The sequence below is a fragment of the Epinephelus fuscoguttatus genome, linkage group LG23 (genome assembly GCF_011397635.1).
Source record: "Epinephelus fuscoguttatus linkage group LG23, E.fuscoguttatus.final_Chr_v1".
NCBI classification, from domain to species: Eukaryota; Metazoa; Chordata; class Actinopteri; order Perciformes; family Serranidae; genus Epinephelus; species Epinephelus fuscoguttatus.
Window position 1 is genome coordinate 20,860,424 of NC_064774.1, and position 25,274 is coordinate 20,885,697.

The following is a 25,274-nucleotide window of genomic DNA, read 5'->3' on the forward strand; positions in this document are numbered from 1 at the left end:
TGCATGCGATGTCACAGTGATCTTAAGCGGGTTTTTGTTCTCGGAGGTGGTGAGTCACATTGCATGTGGCGACGCCTCTCACTTGCACTGTTGAGTTTACAGTCTGGTTTCCAGTGAAGGAAGAAATGACAGCATGCAGCATGCGACAAGTCATCAAATCAGACCCATATTTCCTCTGCCCTATATGTGGGAATCCTGTCATGTTTAGTCCTCCTCGGCATTGTGAACACTCCGGAAAGATGTTTTGCACCATATTTGTTTTGTTGTTTTTAATTTTATAATAGAGAATGCCTACAAGCGTCAACAGCAGAATATAGCACATCTGTAATAACACACATTTCTCTAACCTCAGGTAGATTCCCAGCCAGAGATACATGTCAATATTTTGATATTCGGTATATCAATATTTTACCACTACAGCTCAGCAATCAGCAATATTTACTCTAGCAAGGATTTAGTGATTATCTCCCCTAAAACCTTCCACAAGGTGAGGATCTGCAATGTGACTTGGATCTTTCTAAATGAATGCGGCGTCTTAAAAAGAAAATTAAAGACCTAAAATTGTTTTGGCTCTGCCTGTTTTTCCCCTGTGACCTAAAACAGAACGCTAGCATCCAGGCATGTTGTCTTTCATCATTAAACTGTCTTTCAAAGGCTCCTGGGAGCCTCCTAGAGCACAGAAAGGAACCTTGTATTTTGCAACATCAAGCGCACAGTGTCTTCAATGTCTGCAGGGAGGCGCATATTAGAGTCATGGACTTGAGCTGAAATGATCTTTTACAATCACTGTCTCCGTCTCACACACACACACACACACATAGACACACAGATGTTTGTTGTCACTTTATACATTAATGCAGGTGATAGCCAAGGTCTTCCAAGTGTATAGAGCTTTGACCTTGTTTTCTCTCTCTCTCTGCTTCCATTATGTGCTTGTAGATCAAAGACACACATGGAGCACCAGGCAGCCTTGTGGGTGAAGATCCTCACTTGAAGGCAGCTGACAGAGGTAAGTTATTAAACCTCCCTCACCCTCCTGTCTACCCCCACTGCTCCTGTGACCCTCACTGAAAATCCCTCCTTCAAAAAAAATTGTATGGAATTAAACAAATCTTTTTTACTACGTCACATAATACAGTCCAAAGTTTCTGTGTACCCTCAATAGTGGTGAAATCACCAGAGAACCTCATGATTCAATACGATACGATACAATACGATAATGTTGTGATATTGTGATATGCGATGAAATATATTGCAATTTATTACCTTTATTTCCAACTGCAGATTATTAAGTTTAAGTTTTTATGTTTTCAGTCTGTCCGTCTGACTTTAATCATTTTACAATGACAATAAAGAAATCTGACATCTGAACTTTCAAAGACAAAAAAGAGACCTTTCTGATAAAAATGGGTGCAGGTGGATGGCGTGGTGATGGTTGCTGTTTGAGTCTCTTTTTTTTGTGCCACCACTGGTGTCAGTGGTAGGAAATCAGAAATGCACAAATCGTACGTGGTTTTACCTTATTATATATCACTTAAAAAAACTGTATGCAATTATTAACAATCTTTCTTAATCAGATTTTTTTTTACGCAAATTAGTTGATTTCTAGGTTTTTCCATTAGTAAAAAATTTTTTGAAATATATTGGAAGCACAGACCATTAAGGGTGTAAATCACTAGTTTTTTCATGGTATTGTATGGTATGGTATGATATCAATTCCTTGGACCCTAGTACGATATTAGCTGATATCAGGAAGTCTGCCATGGTACGATTCTGATTCGATAATTCAGGGGCGTGCAATCAATATCAGAAAATATCGCATGCCCGATACACGGTTTTGGCCATAGAAGAAAGAAATAATTGTAACTGGCTAAGTGATAGCTTAAACACAAGAGCATTTAACTAAAGTATAAAACTAGCTCAATAATAACTGTCAAGACTCATAGACAAAAACATTATGTTTTGCTAGTAACCATTATTAGCTTTAGCATGTTACACTGCAGACATTAGCCTAGCAGCTAGCAGACTTTTCCTTAACTCACAGTTTCACAAATTGAATGTAATATTTGTACTGTTTCTTACTCATCGTTGGTTTAATCACTGCGTCTCCCGACAGAACAGCACAACTTAAGCAGGCGTGCACATTAAACAGAGCAGCTAATGCTGATGTAGAGAGAGCAACATGCTAGCTAAGTGAGGTGCCTGGACATTTATGTTGTGTTTCCTGAGTATTTAATCTCATAAAGGTATTGTTTGCATATGTCATGTGTGTCTGTTGACCTGTCTTTTCACTGAAATCCAAAATAAATCCACACTGCTGATTTATTCCCAAGAGGGGAGTAAATATCCACATCTTCATCTTCTTGGCTCCTAGGTGCCTTGGGAATTTCAAAATAAAGGCGTATCTTAAAGATGATGGATCTTTGTTTTGACTTTGCAGAAATGAAAGTGGATCGTTGATTATTCCAGAGGTCCATTGATCCAGATTGTGACACCCCTACAGACCACTGTATGACATTTAAAATCCACTGGGCTCTTTTTCACATCACATATTCAGTGGTGTTGATACGTGCAGGCACAGGAGTTGAAAGGAGATTCCACAGCAAATGTAGCCTTCCAAAATTTTCAAAATATTCTGCTGTTGAATAGAAGTATTCTGGCATACCTAGAAGCTTGGCTATTGTCTGAGAATAACAAACAGATTACCCATGCACGAGAGAGCTTTGTTTACCGTACATCTATTCCTTTGGCCATAGTTCCAAACAAATCTAAGTGCGAATGCACTTAGTGTAGATGTGAGGCTGATGCAGAAGGCTGTTTGTGTGTCTCATGTTTTGTTTTCAAGGTGATGCAGCTAGTTTATTCCCCCCTTCACACCACGAGCATATTATCCCGCTCCAGCTGCTGCGAGGAGACAGGCCCGGGTATTTATGGCTAGCATAAAAAGCGTGTGCATTCCCTGTCACCCTACAGCTCGAGATTTACAGCACATTTGACAAACACACTGAATTAAAAAAGGAGTGTTCAATTTGTATAGGAGTTTAGAGCCTGTCTGTTGTGCATGCTCCCAACGGATTCTGCTGTTAGCACATGTGTGCGCGCATGTGTCTCGCTGTCTATGTATGCCTCCCGCTGTGCGAGAATGTGTCGATCTGTCTGCCTGCGCGCGTATGTGTGTGTGTCTGTGTGTGTTTTTGTGTGCGCGAGCGAGTGTGTGCACACGGATCCCGCCTGCTCTGAAACACCAGCAACAGATAACAGATGGTCCCCCTGCATTAGAAGTGTTTTATTTCCCTGCGGAAGCCAGATATGTCAAAAATAAGCATGTGCAACATTAGTCATTTGGAATATTCATGCCCCTGCCGTCCGATGGTTTCCTTTTCACAGCCAAAATACCACCAGCCCAATTCTCCTAAGGAAGAGAGGGGAATAAGGGGGAGAAGGAAAAAAAGCAGTCATCAGCTGAACTGATGGGGGAAAGGCTCAGGCCTACATGCGGCTGTAATGGAGGAATTTTTTTTTTTTTTTCCTCCTGGTCGCTTCTTTAGCATGCCAGGGCTGTAATTAAACAGGGGCTACAGTCTGTAGATGTGTTCATATTAGAAACCACATCCCCCAGCCCCATTAGACACACTGATGTGAATATGCACACATGTCCATATGCCTGCCTGGCTGCACACATATACACACATGCACACACAAAATAGTAATTTGCACCCACATTAGATAACCTCATCCACTGGATCAGACTTCTTTCTCCCTCATAGACTCATCATTGGGAGTCCTCCTCCTCCTCCACTACTTATCTCCCTATTTCTCCTCTCCACCTCCATCTCTTTAACTATCCTGATTCTCTGCAGCTTCAGTCTCTTTAATCTCCACCTCCTCTCCTCCCAGGCTTTCTACCCCCAACTCCCACCACTGAGCGTGGCTGCCATGCTTGTCCTTGGTGGCGGACATGGGCATGCATCATTATCAGGCCTGATTAACCATCCACGTAGTTGGCAGTCGGGGCCCCCACCAGGGGCCAATGGCATGGTTTTTCCTACCACCGAAAACATGAATTTTGAGCAGCACTTTCTCACTCGCCGGGGTCCCTCATGATCAGGGTTAATTCGTGGCAGCATGCGTGAATGTTGTAGAAAGAAGAGAGGAGGAAGAAAAGGAGGAGGAAAAGCTACCAAACAGTAGAGCGCTGCTTATCGCAGAAATGCAATATGATTTATTCAGGAATATGCAAATCCAACAATCACTCTGCCTTGTTTACCGAAGGGACCTGCTGATTCAGAGTCTGAAAGAGAGGGAGAGAGGGGAAGAGAGAAACAATCCCAGCCATAGACGCCAACATACAGTGCATGCACTGAGGCAGTCACCAGCAACACTAAATCTGTGCTTTTTCCTTAGAATCAGGAAATGAAGGGTGTCGGACAATTTCTTGGTTGTTTCACAGCTTCAAAAACCTTTATATTTATTCCGGTGAAGCGGGATTGCTGATGTAAAGAGCGAAGGGTTATATGCAATACAGGTCTTATCATATGTAAATACAGTACGTTGCTTCCAAAGCATTGTATGGAGCATTTGGATTTATTAAACACCATTGTACTACATGCTGTAGCCTGCAGTAATTACACATGAGGGCTCTGACAGTTGGTATGGAAAGGGCATGGTACATCCATCATGGATATGGGCAAAATATGGCCGGATATTGAGCTTTAAATACTTTGATAACACAGAGTATCAAAAACTGAAGTACACAAAAGTGGAATCAAATGTCTGATTTGTAATATATTGTTTACTATTCTTCAATCAGATAGTTCCTAAATTGAATCAACCTGAATCTATATTTTTTTGGGAATCTCTGCTTGTGTTTAAACAAATTCTGGGATGATACTGTTGCTTGAAATGACAATTTGGCTTGGGCCCCTCTGTGTGGAGTTTGCATGTTCTCCCTGTGTCAGCGTGGGTTTTCTCTGGGTACTCCGGCTTCCTCCCACAGTCCAAAGACATGCAGGTTAATTGATGACTCTAAATTGTCCGTAGGTGTGAATGTCAGCGTGAATGGTTGTTTGTCTCTATGTGTCAGCCCTGTGATTGTCTGGCGACCTGTCCAGGGTGTACCCTGCCTCTTGCCCAGTGACAGTTGGGATAGCCTTCAGCACCCCCACAACCCCTAGTGGTGGTAACAGAATTAATGCATGAATAAACAAATGTTTTCCTAAGTGTATAATTACTTGAAAATAAGACCATTTATGTCTACATGGGGAGCAGGTCCTCATTCACGTAAATGGCAATGTTGCATTGCTATGTTTCTACAGCAGCCCAGAACAGACAAACAAAACACTCCAGATAGGGCTGTTAGCATTTTTACGTTTTTGTGTCATCCTTCTTGGTTAGCAGCCTCTTCACAACGAGCTAAACTGCACAAGTTTCAGTGTTTGTGCTGGTTTGTTTTGGAGCAACAGAGGCCTCGGTTAAAACCTCCTGAACAACAAACACTAAAGAAATCCTAACCAGGAATTCATGCTTGGCACACAGAAGAAATGTTAGATGGTACCAATCTGCAGTCCTATCTGTTAGAGCACAAATTCAGTCATACAAATTTATGAAACAGCCTTTAATGTAACCTACTGTAACAAGAAAAACATCTTTAAAATTGCTTCAGTTTGTCTCCAAAACTAAATTTTACAAGATTACATATGAACACATTACAAAAACATCATAATTTACCTTTGCCCAATACTCATTTTTACTGAATAGAGCATGAACGCATCATAACGTAACTCTATGCAACCTCTGTTAGCTGTTAGTTCCGGCCACTGGTTGCTAACAGCTAACAGCTAAAGTTAACTAGCTCTCCTCCTGCTGATCAACAGTGATTTGTTGTTTACAATGTAGCACTACCAGGAAACCGATAGGGTGCTTCCCCTGATGCGTCAATAGTGAGTTAGCAGGACACCATTCTTTTTTTTAGCCTGTGCAAAATTGACGTGACACATAGGAAAATATGAGCAATCGCCATGGGTGAATGCCATTTTATTTGCTATGGTTTGCTATGCTTTGGTCGATGACAGTCACCATGGCGGATATTGGCCGATACCGATGTTCAGCCAATGAATTGGTGCATTGATATCAAACTAATTACCAATATAGGTGGCTATGGGTTGATGTAACGTTGATTGAACAAAATGGTTTCAGGATAAAAAGAATACTAGTTGCAAGCAAAAAATAAGTCACAGACATTCGGTGATGCAGGAAAGGCGGGAGTCGGATTCAGCCGTCCTCCTTTGGGGGTGTGTACCAGCCGCTCTTTTCATGAATCTGAACCGGGGATTTGTAGGACTGCTGTGCTCTGGCAAGATTGTCCTGGTTTGTATTGGCTCCAGACCGCACTCTGGCTTCCCCTTTGACTAAAGCGGCATTGATCTGCATGATGACAGACTCAGTGGAATAGTACCCTGTCTGTGTTTTCCCTTTTAAAGAACCCACAGTACAAATGATGCCAAGGAAGCCCCTTCAGTGTAACAGACATGTCACCTGTACCTGAAAGCACACTAATAGCAAGACTTAGTTCTGCATTATGTCCATAAGATATGGAATAAGTAGATGTGCTTTAATGGATTTCACGTTACCGTTGCTATATGACATTCTCAGCCATCCCCGTCTACACCCACCGCTGAAAACGATTTAATTTTATCTACTTATAGGGATTCACTTTTTCTTCATTGTTGTGTAAGACATTGAAGTTACATTAACCTGTGGATACTTGTCTTACTTGGTGTTAAAAAATCAGGTGTTTTAAGCTGATAAGAGTTTTCACCATGCTGTAAAGGGCTACAGGGAAAGTAATGATTGTTTGACTGCCATGTATGAATGTGTATCTTTGAAGCGGTTTTCAGCACGAGCAGATAAGCTACTGTATTACTATGCTGTTTGCCTAAAGTAAGAGAGTAAAGATTTCCCATGACCACAGGAGATTCGATGTCAACATACTGTTGCAAAATAGAATGTGTGGTGAAGATTAGAAAGAGAGCTACAGACCCTGAATGAAAAGTTTTAGACCACGTGCAACCGTCCAGTGTTGAATGTTAGGTGGACAGACTTGTATTTGATCTGAAGCTTTTTTTCTCTATTGGTAATTAAGAGGTGCACAGTCACTCGTTTCACATTCCATCCTTTGCTCTTTATCTTCTCTGGGTTGTAGAAAGGCGTACGAGTTGCAGCCATTTCCTGACTCTCTGCTGAGAGCCCAGTTAGCGCTGTTGTATTGATTTCTCCGCGCTGTATTGCATGTACTTTTCCAGGTGAGTCCCTACAGCTAGCGCGAGTGTATGGAAGACAACAATTATCCCTTCTAACAGAATCTCTGAGGCCACACAAAAGAGAGCAGGGCCCAGAAAATTGATCTCTTCAGGCTTGCCAGCCGTTGTGTGCATGAGCACACAAAGGCAGCAGCAACTTTGTGATGTCTTAAAGCTGCAATATGCGACTTTTTCATGTCGATACCCTGTAATTATCCTCACTGTATCATTGAGCGTTGAGACCTGGCCTAGGAATAAAACATAGTGAACAGTTTATATCATACCACATCATCTGGGTTTTTGTGACCATGTGCATTTATATATATATAAAATTGCCTGAAATGGGTAGTTCTGGTTCTTTTTTCAGGTATACACCATTTACAGTTTCCATAGTCATGAGCCAGGCTGCAGCTTTCAAACATAGGACGTCATAGCAACAACAGTAACAGCAAAGACAAAGCAGTAAGAAATGACAGTTTCCCCGATGCACATTTAGCTGCGCCGCAATTAGCTCGCTATCTCTAAGCAGCTAAAGTCAGAGAAAAGCAAAGATTTAAAATTGAAAACTGCCAGATATGGGTGCTCTGATCGATCAACCAATGATCACTCTCATCCTGTGTTCTTTCTAAATAGTTTCAAGGCTGATCAGATGGCGCAAAACATGCAAGACCATTTTTCTGTGTGCAGCTGAAATAGCTTCACTGGCCTTGTGGTTCTGACTGAAGCTCACACTGAACATCACACTGTTGCATTCATGGTTTACTGCTACTCAAATCAAAAACCTCTTGAATTATTTAATTACAATTTTTTATGCTCATAGCTTGTATCAGTGTTTTACTCGTTAATTATCATCGGTTTTTTTTAAAATTTTGTTTTGTTTTGTTTTTTACAAACAACATAACAGTAGCAATATAGATTGAAACACTTGATGCCAAATTTTACATCCGCCCCCATGTGCAGGAGCAATTAGGAATGGCAATGGGAAGCATTTTCTTAAATATAATTAGATAGTGACAACTGTGTAGAAATATGTGCCTAAAGCTATTCTTGTGGAAGCAGAGGCGCTAAATAACTTCTGGCAGTGCAAGACTCACGCACACTGATGGAAAAGAATCCCAGAGGAAATACAAAATGAGAAAATTGTAAAACTAAAACCAGTTAAAACAGATGGATATTCACTTATTTTTCCCTTAAACGTGTGTCTTGGCTGTATGGAAGCATCAGCTGTTTTCAAGTCAAATGAGTGGCATGTTTTTGGACATGAACTTGACTATTTTAGGGAGCTAGAATTGTAATTGCTGCCCAAATGCTATGTTTCAAGATCAAAGCTTTACATTTGCTTGAAAGGGAAAGCACACACATCCTTTATTTGTATTTATTTATTGATTTTTTTTTTACCAAGAAATGCTGTCTAGGTTTTTCTGAGATCATTTCCAATCGTCAGAAGCAGCATTCTGAATTGTAAACAGACAGGGATCCTTATTACTTATGAAATTGGAAATCACATTTACTGATTTATACCCGCGGATTTTCTACACTTGTAATAATTTCCAGTTCTTGCACCCGTTTGTCCTGTGAATAACCCGCGCTCCTCTCCTCTCCTCTCCTCTCCTTTCCTATCTTCACCCTGCAACTAAAATGGCTTGAAGATGTTCTCATTTTTCTTGTGTATGTATGTCATATCAACAATGTGATGCTAATCTGCCGGAGCCATACACCCTCCACCATGCTATTTTTGCCACACACATGTTGCCCGAGAGGTCAGCGGCATAGCAGGGTTCTTACTAGGTTGAATTGCTCGGAGGCAGAAGTTAATTTCCAACTCAACAGAGATAAATGACTTTGCTTTGACCTCCCTTCCTCGCTGGCACAACAAAGACTTGTGCTTTTCTAGGAGACAGGCACTGTAAATATCTGTAATTTAAAAGGCAGTTGTTTATTACTTGTGGTATGAAATGATTTGATTTGGTAACAGTGACTACACCAATTTGTCTGCGCTGTTCTGCTGAGCTTAGATAAAACTATTTTTCCTTTGTTTGTAGACATTTTACTTCTTTGTTTAGCAGCTAGTCGTCTCTATGCGAAGCACAATGTCACTGAGGAATAAAAAGAAAAAGGGAAGTTTTATTATAACAAGTCAGTTTATATACACACAAACACTTAAATCTTATTCTCAATCTATGCTAACTAGAGTCAATGCCAGGAAGCATATGGGTTAACACTCGGACAATAGTGCATAGGGCTATTTTCCCAAAAGGAGTTTTTTCACTTACTCTGAACCAGAAATTTTCACTTCAGTACCACTTCAGCTAAAGTTTTCAGTTTTATTCAAATCTATATTCCAATTTTTATCAAACTTAATTAACCTATATACCAAGGGGTTTCTTCAAATATCATTTACAGCCTGATTTATACAACATTTTATTTATAAAAACATGGCTAAAATTGATTTTATGTTATTTAAGTTGTGCAGTGATAAAATGAAACATCTACACTTCCCTCTGTAAAACGCTTTGGCTCTAATATGTCAACAAAGTGACACAAGAATTTTTTAACCTAGTGTTATTTGGTGGTATTTGGTTGAGCCAAGAACTCGGATAAAACCAGTATTGGTATAGATAATGTACTTTTAATGAGTATGAGTCAAGGGTGTCAACATCTGTACTGGTGATGAAGGAAAAATCCTTATTTGGGTAGCTGTGTTCAATCTCTTACTCTTATGATCAGTTTTATCTAGCTAATCCATCTGACTTAGCTGCAAGAGTTTGAAAAATATCTCCGGCTGATTTTTTCCATGTTTCCAGGAGACTTAAATGTGAGTTTGATGGCGACACACATGATGCCATGCCAGTAGACTGAGTGCGTTCACATGGACAGTTTAATTCCCTTTTCATTCGGAATGAAAGTTCATTCCTCTTAAAAGTGATCTTGTAAACACCTAATTCGGAATGAAAATGGCCAGTGCGATTGAAAATTCATTCTGATGTAAGGGGCTGGAATATTCCGTTTCTAATTCCGAATGAAAGAATTTCTCACACTTGTATACATTCATTCCTCTTTAAGTTCATTCCGGTCTTTCTGCGCATGCTTGTTTCCTTGCCTTTGTGGCGCGATAACGACCTTCTGCCTCCCTTCTCCTCGTCAACAGACGAAGCATTAGCAGAACGAGGTTGTTGTCGTACTGCTGCTTCAAGAATATAAGCAAAACAAGCCCGAAAAAGGCACTAATAACGGCGTCGTCAAGCATCTTGTTATCCGGAGCGAGGACTACAGTGTTTTCTTCTGGTAAACATAAACACATAATATCCGCCCCGCCCCCTATCCAATCAGAAACCTTCCCTGCCCCAAACCTTGCGCGGACCTGAATAAAGGCGATTAAACTGATCTCCCGTGTAAACCCTCATTCGGAATGAATATTTCCCATGTAAACTACTACCTGGAAAAACTTTAATTCCAAATGATTTCATTCAGATTTATTTCATTCCGAATGACAAGCCATCATGTAACCGCACCCACTGAAAAGCTACATGTAACCCCACAAAATAATGTAGTATGAAATGTTCCTTGGCCTTGGAAGTTACTGTTAAGTTACTGTTGTAAGTAGCCCAACATATATGCTATGTTAGAGCTGATTGTTTCCACTGTATTTTACGCTTTTGCTTTTGGGTTTTTGATTTTGGCAACATGTTGTCATTCCAGAGTCATCGAATACTGGCGCTAAGTCATTGATTTCTGCATCAGGCACCAATGAAAAACAGGCATCCTTTCATGGCAGTATGTTACGCTGTTGGTTGGCGTCAGTGAAAAACGACACCGGACAGCATCAGATTGACATGCCACCCGACAACAATGGAATTTAAGGGCCATAAAAGGGCCTATAAGATGGATGGGAGGTGTGGTGGATGGGTCTAACAACACAAGACTTTTATCCAAGTGGCAGGTGTTGAGTTTTTATGTGAATGTAGAGCCAAACCGTGATGGTTTTTTTTCTAAACCTGCAGGAAGCTAATCTATGTGCACTGGCTTAACTCAAAATTTCCCCTCTTCCCAAATGGTCTGAGCTCCTGGTGTTCAACACAGCACTCATTAATAAGCCTGTTACATTGTTACATTGATTATTCAATCGAGATGCGTTCCCAGGGCCTTTGTATCCAAGGTTTATATGACATTTTAACATCATTTGGTATTCATAAGTTTTTTTTCCTCATACCAGCTGTCAGTATTTCTGCTCAGTGTGCTCTATCTATTCAAACATGTTTAGAAACCTTGTAAGGGCGTAAATGTTAGTACAAATTTTAATGACACCACTGTTATTTACAATACTCTGACTACAGTTTGAGAACGAGGTTATTGTTTCGTCAGCAGCTGTATGAGGAGGAATTCAGTGGCATGTTTTTAAGTATTCTGAAACCTTTTCACATCACCTGTCTCCTCCGTAAAGATATCCCCAATTTTATTATCATTTGTATTCCAGGAGTGTGCTTAGCTATAGGACGTATTCCTGTTTAGTAAACCAAGAGTCAGTTGTTTTGTTCAGTGTGGGCAATATAAGAATTCAGATCAGAAATCAGTTTTCTACAGCTCAGAAGGCTGCGTTGTAAGAAAACAATGGAACATTCAGCACCATCAAAATGCCAAATTTAGATGCAGTCTAGGTTGAAAATTACAGACTGACTTCCATTTCCTAAAAGTCTTATTACAGAGGTACTCAGGATATCATTTTTTCAGTGTCAAAGCAGTGTTGGAGTATTTTTAGACAGTCAGGTCCAGCTTTGGTTAAGTCTTGTTTCAGGCACACATTATGAAGCTATGCTGAAATGTTTTAAAACAGCTCCCTAGTAAGAAAAAGTGAGCACTAATAATAACTGAATGCAATTTATGACCATTTTTTGTCAGCTGGAGTTGAATTGTGGACTGTTTGTGCTATAGAAGCAGCCCTAGTTCTCAGCAATTGCAATACAAGCAAAAATTCCCATGGCCATGGTATAAATTCTGGTCAAACATGATCTGTGTTTACTGAATAGACTCGCATCCACAATAATGTTATTTTAAAAATAAATTATCATAGTACATATATAGTCTGAGATCTCAAGATCTAGTTTTGTTGTCTGTTCCAAGTGCACGGACTGAGCTGGGAAAGAAAGCTTTCATGTGTTCTGCTCCTCTCACTTGGAATAACCTTCAAAAAGATTTGAAACTATGTGAACTGGTCTCTCTGCCTTATTTTAAAGCTCCCATAAGTACAAAGACGAATGAGTTGGTTGGGTCTTGCCATTGTGAGTAGGTGTTCCAATATTTCTACGTGTTACTGTATATCTTTTATGTTTTTTTATTGTGCGGTTGTCAGACTGTAACTTTTTGTGTGCTGCTGTCTTGGCCAAATATCCCTTGTAAAAGAGATTGTTGATCTCAACGAGACATACATGGTTAAATATTGGTTGTTGGAGCAACACATAAACATAAAGAATTTCTTTAGCTTACTTACAAACTCAAAAAGATACGGCTGATTCGTGAAGTTGAAACAAAGCTGTTGGAGCCATTTCTAGCAAGTCCTAGTTTTTGTGTTTAGCCCCTTGAATGCACCACCTGACCTGGCGTCTTGAGAACCTTTAATCAAATGCAGGTGTGCCGAAGTGAGTGTGGAGCATGGACAAAGCCACGGGGTTACAGTCTTTAACTTTACTGCGGCTTCCAAATAAGTTAAAAAATAGCAGTCCACAGACGCCATAACGGAAGATATGATGAACTCACGGTGTATTTGGTTAACCTTAGTTTTATTATTTGGTTAAGTCATTTGATACCCTATTGATTTGGACTTTGTTTTTGTAAAGGCCTGTTTATCTTTGGAATGTTTGTTTGGGGTTTTTCGTTGCCATTTTTAACGCAGCAGTCAAAACAATCGGTTTATACAGCGTCAACCTGTAACTCTCCATACATCCTGCAAACAATCAACTCTTAAACCAACTGAAACACCCTGAATCATCGAACAATGAGTACAATTAAACCAAAGACAGCAAGTTTATCATACCTCCCGTTATGGCATCTGGGTGCAGCTATTTTTTAACTTATTTGGAAGCCGCAATAGAAAGCACTATCTGTACAGTACCTCCTCATTTCATTAGAAAAACCTAAATAAGGTAGGGACTGGGGAGTTTGCCAGGGTGCTAAAAGTTTCTGGCTAATGACCATCACTAATAACAGCGTACTTACTGTTGGCTATATTTAATGTCATTTACAGTAAATACCACAATATATATGTGTTTAATGTTTAAAAAGTACAAACATAGGGATTACAATGTAAGTGTGGTGGTAGTTGATGAAGACTTCTGTTTGTCCTTGTATCAGTGTCTGTCCCCTGTCTATATTCAGAGGTTTGGAACTCAGCAGTTTGTGGAGTTTTGAGTCTCGTGGCAGATAATTGATCCGGTCAGAGCTGATCAGATCAGATCGATGGATGATAAGAGCAGCTGTTTGTGAGTGAAAGCAAATGTTAAGACCCAGCGAGCTGAAGGTGCTGCGCCTGCCAAACGGTTGATAAATTCCAGCAGTGCTCCTAATTAACGGTCCAGCTCCAAAAAAATCCAAAAATCTTAACATGGCGGTAGATGTCTTAATCATGCCAACATGCACAAAAAAAAGAATGTGTGGGAAACTCTGTGATATACGTGGTTTGTTTACATGACGTAATAGAAGTGCATTTTTAATGGATTCACTGTGGACAAAGAGAGATGCTCCACTTGCTGCTAGGACACAGTGTTTGGCCTGTATATTCTCAGAGGGAGTTATTTTCAGTGGACATTATGACCAGAGAGATTTGAAAATGTCGGACTTCAACAGATTTGCCTGGTCAAAAACCGGTAATTACTGCATAATGGAAACCCTGGCACCCTGCCTGACATTCAGACACGGTGCATATAGCAGACACATGGCAAGTTCATTATATTTTGCCCAGAGCCAGAGAAATTAACCAGTTCTCATACAATGGAATACCACATTGTATGGTACGTGTCAATCATGTCACTTTCTAATAATGAAATGAAAGTTGTAGGGATGTGTGCTATGAACGTACTATATCATTAAGATGTTAAAGTTCTAAAACTGCAGTAGCTACAGTAGCAGATTTGGACACCAGGCAACTCTCAAGATTAGTTAATGATGCAGCACCTGCCTTAAGGCCCTTAAAATTTCAGCTGATATTTTGCTTTAGCGGTGCATATTCCCAAACAAATATTCAATGCAATGAATCAAATTACCACAAGCCAAATGGCATACGGTAAACCTGAGGCTTTCAGGGCCCCTGGGGGTCTGGGCGTTGTGACAGTTGCTTATTTTTCCTGGTTGGTAAGCCAGCCTCGCAGGTTGCAAGCGTAAACACGAGCTACTATTTCTGGTGGAAATAACATCTAAACCAGTAAATGTAAGATGGTAATCCTGTAAGAATTTTTTCCATTTTCACACCCTCAGTGGAATTACCCCTTTCAGACATTACCCTCATGAAGTATATTGTGAAAGCCTGTTATCTGATATGCTGCTCACCGTGGACTCCAGGATGTTCCAGGCTATATTTAACACAGAAGGGTCTACATCCTGTAAGTGACCATTATGCTCTCAATTATCACCGTGTATTCTCCCCCAGTGCCCACCACGCTACTTTAGCACTTATTAGGGGCATACTTGAGGCTCACCCAGGCAGTTCACCTTCAGCCCACATTTGGCAGGTAATGAGCTTGACGCAGGAGACGGCAATAGACACATTTCCTGCCAGAGATCACTGAGGGGTGACCCTGGTGAATGCCAGTGTGGTGGCTTGTATTGATTTGCATTGTAACAATGCTCAAAGGATCGACATTATTCAATTACTATTTGACCTCATTTCCTCTGGGCTTTTCAAGACTTGACTGTGCAGCATGGTATATGTCTATTTTTTCTCTTAGATGTGATGAGCTTAGTTAGCATAAGCATTTCAGACTGAAAACTTGACAGCATTAAGGCCTCTATAGACTGCGCAAGACCAACAGTCTTCCAAGTTCATCGAATGCCACACTGTGTGAGATTGGGCTAATAAAGTCTCAGTCACAATCTGTGTCAAACTGTGCGATTTTCCTACCACAGTGATATTCAGCTTGACCATCCAAGGCTTTCAAGTTCTGTTACAATCTATCCTGGCAGCAGTCGACTGAAAGGCAGTTCAAGAAACTGAAATTCTGTTAAAGTCCCATGTTGCTTTGAAGAACTGGGCTATTGGCAGATACGCTTATCATTAGATGTGCCTGTCAGATTTTATTGGAACAAAAACTCATGCTTACTGAAGAATTAAAGAATTCAAGCATAGCACATCATGGAGACAGGTGGTTGCCAGCCTTGTAAAGATACATAAAAAACATAAGTTGTCTCCCACATTGGATTGGTGTTAACTGCAGGGTATGTTCGGAGCTGATGCTTTTCTACAGGCTTGGCTATGGATGCATCAAGGAGATGCTGACCATCCCAAGACAATGCGCTCCTCTTTGTGCTGTCTCTGCTCGTCCTGTGTTTGCTCAGATTATGTTCTCAGTTGTTTAAGTTGGTTTCTGTATTTTGCAAGAGCTGCAGTCTCTCGGTCCCAAGAGATGTGACGGTCGTCCATACACAGAAAGACTTTCACAAGGAAGCGTTAGAGCAGCAGAAATACTCAGCCATGGGATTTACCTGTCAACTGCACTTAAGCACGTGGGATAACATACGCTAGACGCTGTGATGGTAAAATAAAGGCTGACATGCCGTTCCTGTGATCTTCGGTCACTGACGGCTGCATGTATGTCAGCGCCTCAGAGCTAAGTAGAAAATAAACTTGCATTAATAGATGGTTGGCTGGATGTCTGTGTTTTGAAGGCCTCAGTGTCTTCAAAATAATTTCTCACGTCAGCTTATCAGACAAATATTTGATATGTAAGCTCAGTTCTTTACTTGCTTCCTTTGCTGCATAGTTGAATGGATTACTTTACAGCATGGTGGGAGTGCAAATTAAATTATTATGTATGCACAGCTATAATTGACATTTTCTGAAAGATTTCAATAGAAGTCTGAGTGTCTCTTTAAAGAATAATTCACAGGTTTTTCCTACAACGCAGGATTCTTTTAATTCTAGACAATTGAATCTTTACCAAGTGATGAAGTGTAACGATGTTTCTTAAAACCAAAGCAAACCTAAGCTCCTCTAATGTCTCTCCATAGTTTGAGAGCAGAGTAAAAAATGAACAATCTCATCTAGCCTAAGAAGGAACAAAATGTAGCTCTGTATTAACATTTGAAATCTGCAGCTCCGAGCTCAGTTTCAGACTGCTGTGTCTAAAAGTACAGAGCAGAGTTTGGGGATTTAACTAAGCACAAGAACTCGGCTCAATTCCCAAAGCATCCGCCAACCACCCAACTGCACAGCACTTTTGGAAAATAGACACACAGGTAACTGATTTCTCCACTGACAATGCAACAGAAGAAAAGCTGGCTCTATCATTCCAACCATCTGGAAGTCTGGCTCAGACTTGAGGCTGATGTGTAACTTTTAATTGGAGAGACAGTGGTGGGAGGCAGAAGAGTAGGAAGGAATGATCCCAGTGGATAGACAGGCAGTGCCTGCTGCCAGATGGACAACCTGAGTTTGCTGGAGTGCACACCATTTCATTCTCAGGCCAATGTGGTGTGTGTTCTATTTTACAAAGAGCTTGTTGGAGAGTCATTGTTTGGCCCAAGACATCTCAGATGCTGCAAAATGCTGCCATTTTCACAGACAGAATTACAAAGGAAAAGGAATATTCTTTTAGAGCATTTATCAGCAGAAATTTTTCATATCATCGGATATCATGAGACGTCATACAGGGGGGAACCCAATAGCCCAGCCCATTGTTTACAAGCCGGTCCGGCTGCGCGTTCATGACCCCCCCCCTCCCCCCATAGAAGGCTACAGCCGGTGAGCAATGGCAGCGCGTATTTTCAAAATGAAATGGCAGAGAGTGGAACGTCCACCTGAAGACGACCAGGATCTGACATTACCTCTAAAGAAACAACAGTTGTCGGCAAAGAAGTTGTCGGATAAAGAAAGGGACAGAACCCGGATTAACATTGGCCTTGCATTTCCAAGGTGGAGAGCACTGCAAGAGCTAAAGGGTCTACAGTCAGACTCGGAACTAGCTCTTCTTCTCCTGGACAGGTACAACATAAAGTCAAATGTCTGTTTTAATTAGTGTTACAGTAACCTTAGGTACATGTTGCTATGTCGATTCAATTAAATTTAATGTTACAATCGTAGCATGGGTTAATGTCCGGAGCTTGAGTTCTTAGCGGCTCTGTCCCAGCAATGGGTCAGGAGTTACGTTACGGTTGTGTTAGGTGAGTAGCCCGGCAGCCCAGCTAACATATGCAATTAGCATTGTAAAATGTAGCCTGGCGGGCAGCCTGGCAGCTGTGTTTAGCTATTCCCCTGCCTACTTCAATGATGATGGTCCCTGTAATAAATGCAATATATTTGCTGAGATGGAGGCAAAGCTCAGTGACTAGAAGAGCTGGTAGAAGCGCTCCATAGCTGCAAGTTACTCCAGTAGCAGTAGTAGCTCTAGTGCTACCTCTGGGAGCTAACGCTAACATTCCTCTCTTCTCCGTGAGCCGGAGCCGGGAGCCGGCTCACGGTCTCACAGAGAAGAGTTGGAACGTTAGCATGGCAGCCGACTAGTGCTAACACTAACGTCCCCACGCTTCATTGGCCGGAGCCGAGAAGCAGGCTCCCGGAACGTTAGCATGGTAGCCGACTAATGCTAACGCTAACGTCCTCACACTTCTCGGCTCTGGCTCACTGAGCCTGGCGGAGAAGCGTAGGGACGTTAGTTGGAGAGCAGAGGTAGAGGGAGGTGTGGCTCATGGCACACTTTGTTTTGGTCTACAGGCAGTGCACAACAGCGAACCAAGCGGTGAAAGGATTTCGCTTTTTGCCCCTTTAAGTGTCTATAAATTATAACTGTTAATGTCAGTGTTGACCATCATGTGAAGCTACAACCCTCTTCTTAACCCCCTTTGTCAGCTATCTAAATATATAACCAATTCTATACCACAATAAAAAGCAAAAACAAAACAATAAATCTCAAATACTTGCAAACGTGCAGGCCTTCATTGAAATCATTCAGTTTAAATTTGATCATCAATTTCTGATGGTCCACGAAGCACTAGTCCATGTGGATTCATGAGATTTTGTTGGCGATGAAACATGTTGTTGTTGTTGTTGTTATTCAGCACTTGTACATGTAAGATGTGTCAGTTAGTCTTTGGGATTAGCTATATGTCCCGCCTCACCTCCACACTGTGATTGGACGGCTGGGTAAAAATTTTTGTGACATCCATAATACAAAAAAATGTATTTTATTGTAGTTGTTTTAAAGTGTTTTTATTGTCACAGACCAATACCTCTTTTAATTATAGGCCCATATCGAAAAAGATTTGAGCCTTGAGAGGTTTGACATTGGGAAACACTCTTATTTGCTGTTTCAGTCTCAAGTATGTTAGAGTTAGAGTTGGGAAATGGCTAGCCTGGCTCTGTCCCAAGTTCAAAAATATGCCTAACAACACCTCCAAATCTCACTAGTTAATCACATTCAGGCTGCCAAGTTTGGCACCATAGTGCCCAGTGTCCAAAATTGCCTCTTTGACCTACCAGCCAAGGTGGCTGGTAGATGAAAAGATCCACCGCCCAAGCATATTTTCTACCCGCCAAAATAATAAATTGCTTTTCTGTTTGTCACATATACATTTGTTTCAGTACATTTCATCATACATAATAAGGTACTATGTTGAATACAAACTTAAAGAAGAGGCCAGAACAAAATCTGGAGCAAAACGATATAACAACTTATGAAGAGATTGACATCTTATTTAGTAAACTTTATGAGAATGGGTGCAAGGCTTGCTAGCATTAGACCGGTGGCAAGTGATAGTTAACAGATCAACTGATTAACTTTTTTGGGGGGGGGGGGGACACGACTCTCTAGTATTGTGGTTTCACGGTATGATGGTGTTGCAGAATTATTATTATTATTATCATCAGTCTGAATGAGCCTTAATTGGACCTTGAAACCATTTCTTTAATGGAAGTATGTATAAAAAAAGGCTCCCATTTTAAAGCCCTCAATATCATAGACAAGCAAAGTACACCGTATGATAACAGGAGAGGGGGTTTCAGAGTCAAGCAGAAAAGCAAATCTTCCAAAATGTCAAACTGTTCCTTTTAAATCTTTAAATGTTTTCAGCTGGGCTCAGATGTACCGTCAGATGTGATGCATGCTTTGTTTGCTCATGCTGCTGCTCTCCATAGGGAATACATAAACTTGTATAATGTCTCTTAGGAAGGTTGGGCCTGTTTGCAGTTTCACTTGTGTGATGCATTGTAAGAGCTTACATTGAATATTTCTCTATGCTGAGAGCACCAACATTTGTCCATGAAAGATGAGCTGGCCAGAGTGAAAAGAGGGCTATGGCTACATCAGCTAGCTTCAGAGATAGATGTATACACATTTTTTTTTATGTCCAAGGTCCCCAGATGTTGCTTGTTGCAGCGGTTGCATTGCAGTTTGTTTCTAAGAGACAGAGAGAGGTGCACTCTAGGTTTGTTGATGCACTTGGTAGTTTCCTTCACAAACTTCTCCTCATTTTGAAACTGAATATAAACAAGCAGTTGTGCAGCAGTGGCTGTCTTTTGCTTTTATTCACTCAGAATGCAAAATCTGTGCTGTGTGCGAGCTCCTACAAAAGTTGAAATGTTGAACTGACAAATCCTGTGCCGGGCCGCTGTGTTGTACACAGTTGTATTGTATCAACTTTCCCAGCAGTCTCCCTCCCCCAGTATTTCAAGAACAATGTCTGTAGCAGCGGGCAGAATTGGATCTTCACAGACAATGTGTGGTTTCTGTGCGGGCCATCTGATACAAGGCTATAAAGGAGCCCTTCAGGGCTTGCTCAGGATCTGTTGCTTTTTGCTTCAGTACATTTTACGTCTATTTAGCTCATGTCAACCTTTCTCTTTGCTGTGGTGAAGCCATACTTCACTTCATTATCCTATATTATTAGGTTGTCATTAAGATGGGATTGCATTTGGTCAAGAGAGCATTATGATTTGTTTAGAAGTAAAAACTCAGTTTAGGACTCGCTTGACTTAAATTAGGACTTTAGACTTATTTGTGACTTGCAAAAGAATGACTTGCTCCCACCTCTGCAAATGACTCTTGAGTAATCAGGGGTGTTTGTCAGCTTTAGCTCCGAATGGTATCGATGGGCAGTGATTGAAACTTGACAACCAGGTGGACATGCTAAGCTTTGCTCCTTTTACAGCGTGATGTAATGATGCGCTGCCACAAATTCCATTCGTCTCTGTCCCAGCAGCGCGGGAACTTCGTTTCAAATATGTCAGCACAGAGTTTGAAAAAGAGACAGAAACGGTAAATAATGGAAGTAACCATCATAACATTTTCAAGGGCCTCCATGCTGCTTTCTACTGATTATTAACCCCGTTTTCCAGTGCGTTTTTGACATTGAAGGTGACACAACGGTAAAAAAAGAAAAAGAAAGAAAGGCATACTTGTCTACTGGCTATGGGAAAGAAGTCTATCAACACTTACATGCGGGTTTTGTTGCAACATGGTAGCTCGTGTACATGCAGCAGCTCAGCACTCTGTAAAGTGGTTCTCTTTAATGAATACTCTGTTACTTTAAAATTAAATACTCTTAAAATGAGGTTTTATTCTGTGCATTGAATTTCATTTTATTTATTTACAATGACAATAAAATGAATTGAACTGAATTGAAAAGTCACCTAAAAGGGATCACTTTAACAGATAAATGAAGCCAGTGATGTTATTTATTGGATTTCTTCTCTGAAAAGGATTTAATTCAGTTAAATTAGATTACCACCTGATTGTAGAGATTCAGTATCTCTAGCCCTAACTTTGTTTGTTTAATGTCCTGCCCTTTCATGAGTTTCTCAGCTTGGAATTTTCAGATTTTCAGGCAATGCTCTCATCATAACCAGTACAGTACCATTTCATTAAACTGTGCTGTTTGTATTTTGAATTCATTGTCACATTAGCAAACTGGTGTTTGATTGCTCTCCAGCCATGACTGTAGTCTCACCAGAGCTTCACAGTTGAAACAAAATCCAAGGGCTGCGTAGGTGAGATACGATGTGATACCTGAATAATAAACAGCCGATCGAGGTTTAAGCAGTGCCTGGCTCAAGGGTTTGAGAAAGAAAGGTCCGAGTTGAAGTCTAAAATGTGCAAACTGATGCCTTCTCTGGGATTCACTTGCCTTCTTAGGCCCCTCCCTGCCTTCCTCCATTCACCAGCCTCTGCAGGCATGTGTATGTTTTTCTTCATTTCACACCTCTCTCACACTGCATATTCATTTATCACTACTATTGCCTTTCTGGTACCCCCCACCTATCCGCCCAACCTCAAACCCCTTGACGTGAGAATTCAATTTGTACTGTATGTTTCATTTCTACTCCGATTTAGATTTATTTCATGTTGGCTGCTTTTAATTAACTCTCTGGATATGCGACGGGAGGAGGGGGGGTTGAAGAAGAGAGAGTGAGAGAGACGGAGAGATAGATAAAAACTCCTCACATCCGCCAATGAGTTACACCGGCAATCATTTACCACTTAGACAGTAGTGCAGAAGCCCCCCGTTTGTTGCCCTGGCAACCGGTGCCTTGGTGATTGATTCCTTGCCAGTGTGGCATCGCTGCGGGGAATAGAGCGCGTGAGCTTAGCGTGCTTGCTACATCTTTCTAATTAAAATGGGATTACAGAGTCATCACCGTTGTATGTTCAAACAAATGCAAGGCTGTGAAGGAAATCAATTTTGGTAAATGTCAGGGCTGTTAAATACAAGTATGGATAAAAAAAATGTAAGCGAGCTCAATGTGCTGATATGCACACTGTATGCACACTATACATGGAGACGTGCCTCCATGCCATTTGCATGTTGGGGCTGTAGCGATTGACAGCAACAGTGCATCCCTCCATCCAGGAGTGGAGCTTGATTGACAGTGCATGAATCATGTTATGCAGCACAAATCACCAGACACAACAATTAGTCTGTTTGTTGCTCTGTGCTAATCAGAAAATATTCTTCAAATTGGAGCTTAATGTACATCTTAAATGAACAACGGTTTCTTAATGTAATTGGATTAGGCAAGTCAATCATATCTGTGCAGTTTATGCTGTTGTCTTTCAGACTAGTGTGTATTGAGGGGCTAAATATTCTCCTATGCACAGAGCTGAGACTTGATTACTTCACATTTTACAGTGGCTGCTTACGCTTGCACCATGGGGATACTGTAGCACACTGATATCATATTTCAAAACATGATCTTACATACATATGAATGAGAAATTAGAGCAGGATGCACTAGATGGTGCAGCAGAGATAGGGGAATAACAAGTAATGTGACACAGTGTTGTCGCATTTTACAAATGGTGCTACAGAACCAATGGGTCCTTTTTAATAACGTATTTATTCCACTATTTTAGTTAGTCTGGTGCAGGGGTCAGCAACCTTTACTATGGCAAGAGCCAATTTGGACATCCTTCCCAAAAAAAGTCTGGAAACACATTTTAGCCTCATAATGAAAGAAACAGGGCTTATTAAATTAACCTATCAACATTATTAATAGGTCTAAATGAGCATTCATCTATATGTTTTATCACAAGTTGCCCATTCTACATTGGGCTATTAATGATTATTTTGTACTTAAACTTTGTAGCGTTGGCAGTAAAAGCAAACACATCTGTCCACGCACTATTAAATCCCGATTTACCTACGAGACTTTTCCTTTTTTGGAGTTGAAATCCATAGCTAGCCTAGCCTAGCTATGGAGACTAAAGGCTAGCCACTATTGAGGTTCAGCAAAATTTAGAGGAAAAGGAGCCAGGCTGTAGATGTGTGACGTACATTTTAGCTAACAAAATGTTAATGTTCTTTTTTATGTGGCGTATTGGCTACACATGTTCGTAACTGGCAAATGTCAACACATTCTCACTCCAACCACGTCATATATTGTCGTGCTTGGTCATGGATTTTCCATGTCCACATATGACGTGCAAGGTACCCTGGGTGTGTTGGTTGTTGCTTTTCTTGCACACCGTGTCAAGTTATTTCTGTTCCATGCGTCTTCTTTCAAGATACACTTCCGTTTTCACAGGAAATTTAACGTTCACATACAGTCTCTTTCAAAATAACCGCACGACATCGGTACAACACCACAAATTAACCATTTTTTCCTCTATAACAACAAACACACATGGTTAGATTTAAGAAAAAGAACGGGATTTGGCTTTAGTAACTTACGGGACGCAAACACCGCTCTCTCGGGTGGAAGTCTATGTTTGTTGAAACAATCCACCACCCCTACTGCCTGCCTCACTCGAACATTTGCCACCTTAACTTTTGTCCTTGTCCCGCCGTGTTTCCCCCTGATGCTGCCGGGCGCCGTTAAACTAAAATGGCAACCGGCTGCATATCATGCCTACGTTAAAGGATGCCTGGCGCTGCGAGTCACTGTCCAAGTACCGGATTTCGACGACTTTGGAGTGAGACTGGGCTCCGAATGTAAGAATCATTTAAGGCCTACAGCAATGATAAATCAAAATGGGAAAAAAAAATAACCGTAATTCATTTCCATGGAATTTTTTAACAAAGCCAAGAGGAGTCACTGAAAGGGGCTGAAGAGGTGTATATGGCTCTGGAGCTACAGGTTACCTGTATGGTCATGACCAAGACCAGACTGTTGCCAGTCCCACACTGCATGACAAACTTATGATGAAATGTGGAACTTGCAAAGCATAGCCACTCTTCAAATTGATCTGAGAGATCCACCTCTCAATTCCTCTTCATTTGCCTCTTTTGTTGCGGTACTGTCTATACCTGTGTGTGTGTGTCTGTTAGAGTACCTTAAGAAATGTCTTGATAAAATAACCAAAAGGCATTGCAGAAGTGAAATTTGTGTTTTCACAGTTGTTCCAGTACAGATAGCAGTATCCGAAATGCCTTAAATACTGCCTAAAATGCCGGCAGCTATGCAAGTTTATGCACCAATCGGATTTCCCATAATTTCAAACTATAACAAACCCGTCCATATTGTATATGAGATCAGTACTCTATTTACTGTTTTTACAGTGTCTCCCTAATGCTGCAGTCTAGAAAAGTACTTTAAATGACCTCTGCTTCATCTTTTTTATTTAACTTTTGACATGGAAATTGGTATGTAGTACAAAACTGTTACAACTATTTTTTTTTCCGTTTTAAGGCTGTTGCTTTGGATCGGTACAAGGTATTGGCCGATACACAACTTCAAGTATTGGAATTGGTATAGGGAAGGATACATGGTATTGGAATATTTACACAGGCAATTTAGTGATATCCCAGCAGTTGTGGTCTTGACCAATTGTGAAATAAATTCCTCAATCCTTTCTGTCTGAGACCTCAACAAGACCAAGTAAAAATGTGGTCAAGTCCTATACCAGATGGAGACCCTCAAAAAATGGCCTTAAAACCAAGAATGATCTCAAGTACTACAACAGAAATTGCTACCTTTATTTTCTTTAATAACCACCAGGATATACTGCATACTTATATCTGTGGCGGTATGCTGGTGCCAAATGTTCAAGGCCAATGAAACTACAACTTTTTTAAAGTGCCATTCTTCAAGATAATTGTGTACTTGAGAGTCACATTCTTAAGTCCGTAATTCATGATATTTAGTGGGCTCTTGAAGCCAACGACGACCCCAGAGTGGCCCTAGAGCACCCAGGCATAAAAGCAGAAGATAGAGAGCATGCAAGTGAGCGAATGAGCAAAACCAGAAAGAGGCGAGTGTGACGTACAGAGCAGGAGAAAAATGAGGCCTAGCACTCGGTTTTCAGATTTCAATCACTACAGTGCAGTTAGCAAGGTGTAACA

General features: G+C 40.9%; 1 protein-coding gene across 1 annotated transcript in view; it reads left to right on the forward strand.

Moving 5' to 3' along the window:
• Window positions 1–25,274, forward strand: part of LOC125883863 (glucosidase 2 subunit beta-like) — a 187,064-nt gene that overhangs the window by 79,452 nt on the left and 82,338 nt on the right. Inside the window, exon 10 of the mRNA XM_049568472.1 lies at window positions 940–1,009. Coding sequence (XP_049424429.1) covers window positions 940–1,009 — 70 coding nt within the window. The remainder of the gene's footprint in view (window positions 1–939; window positions 1,010–25,274) is intronic.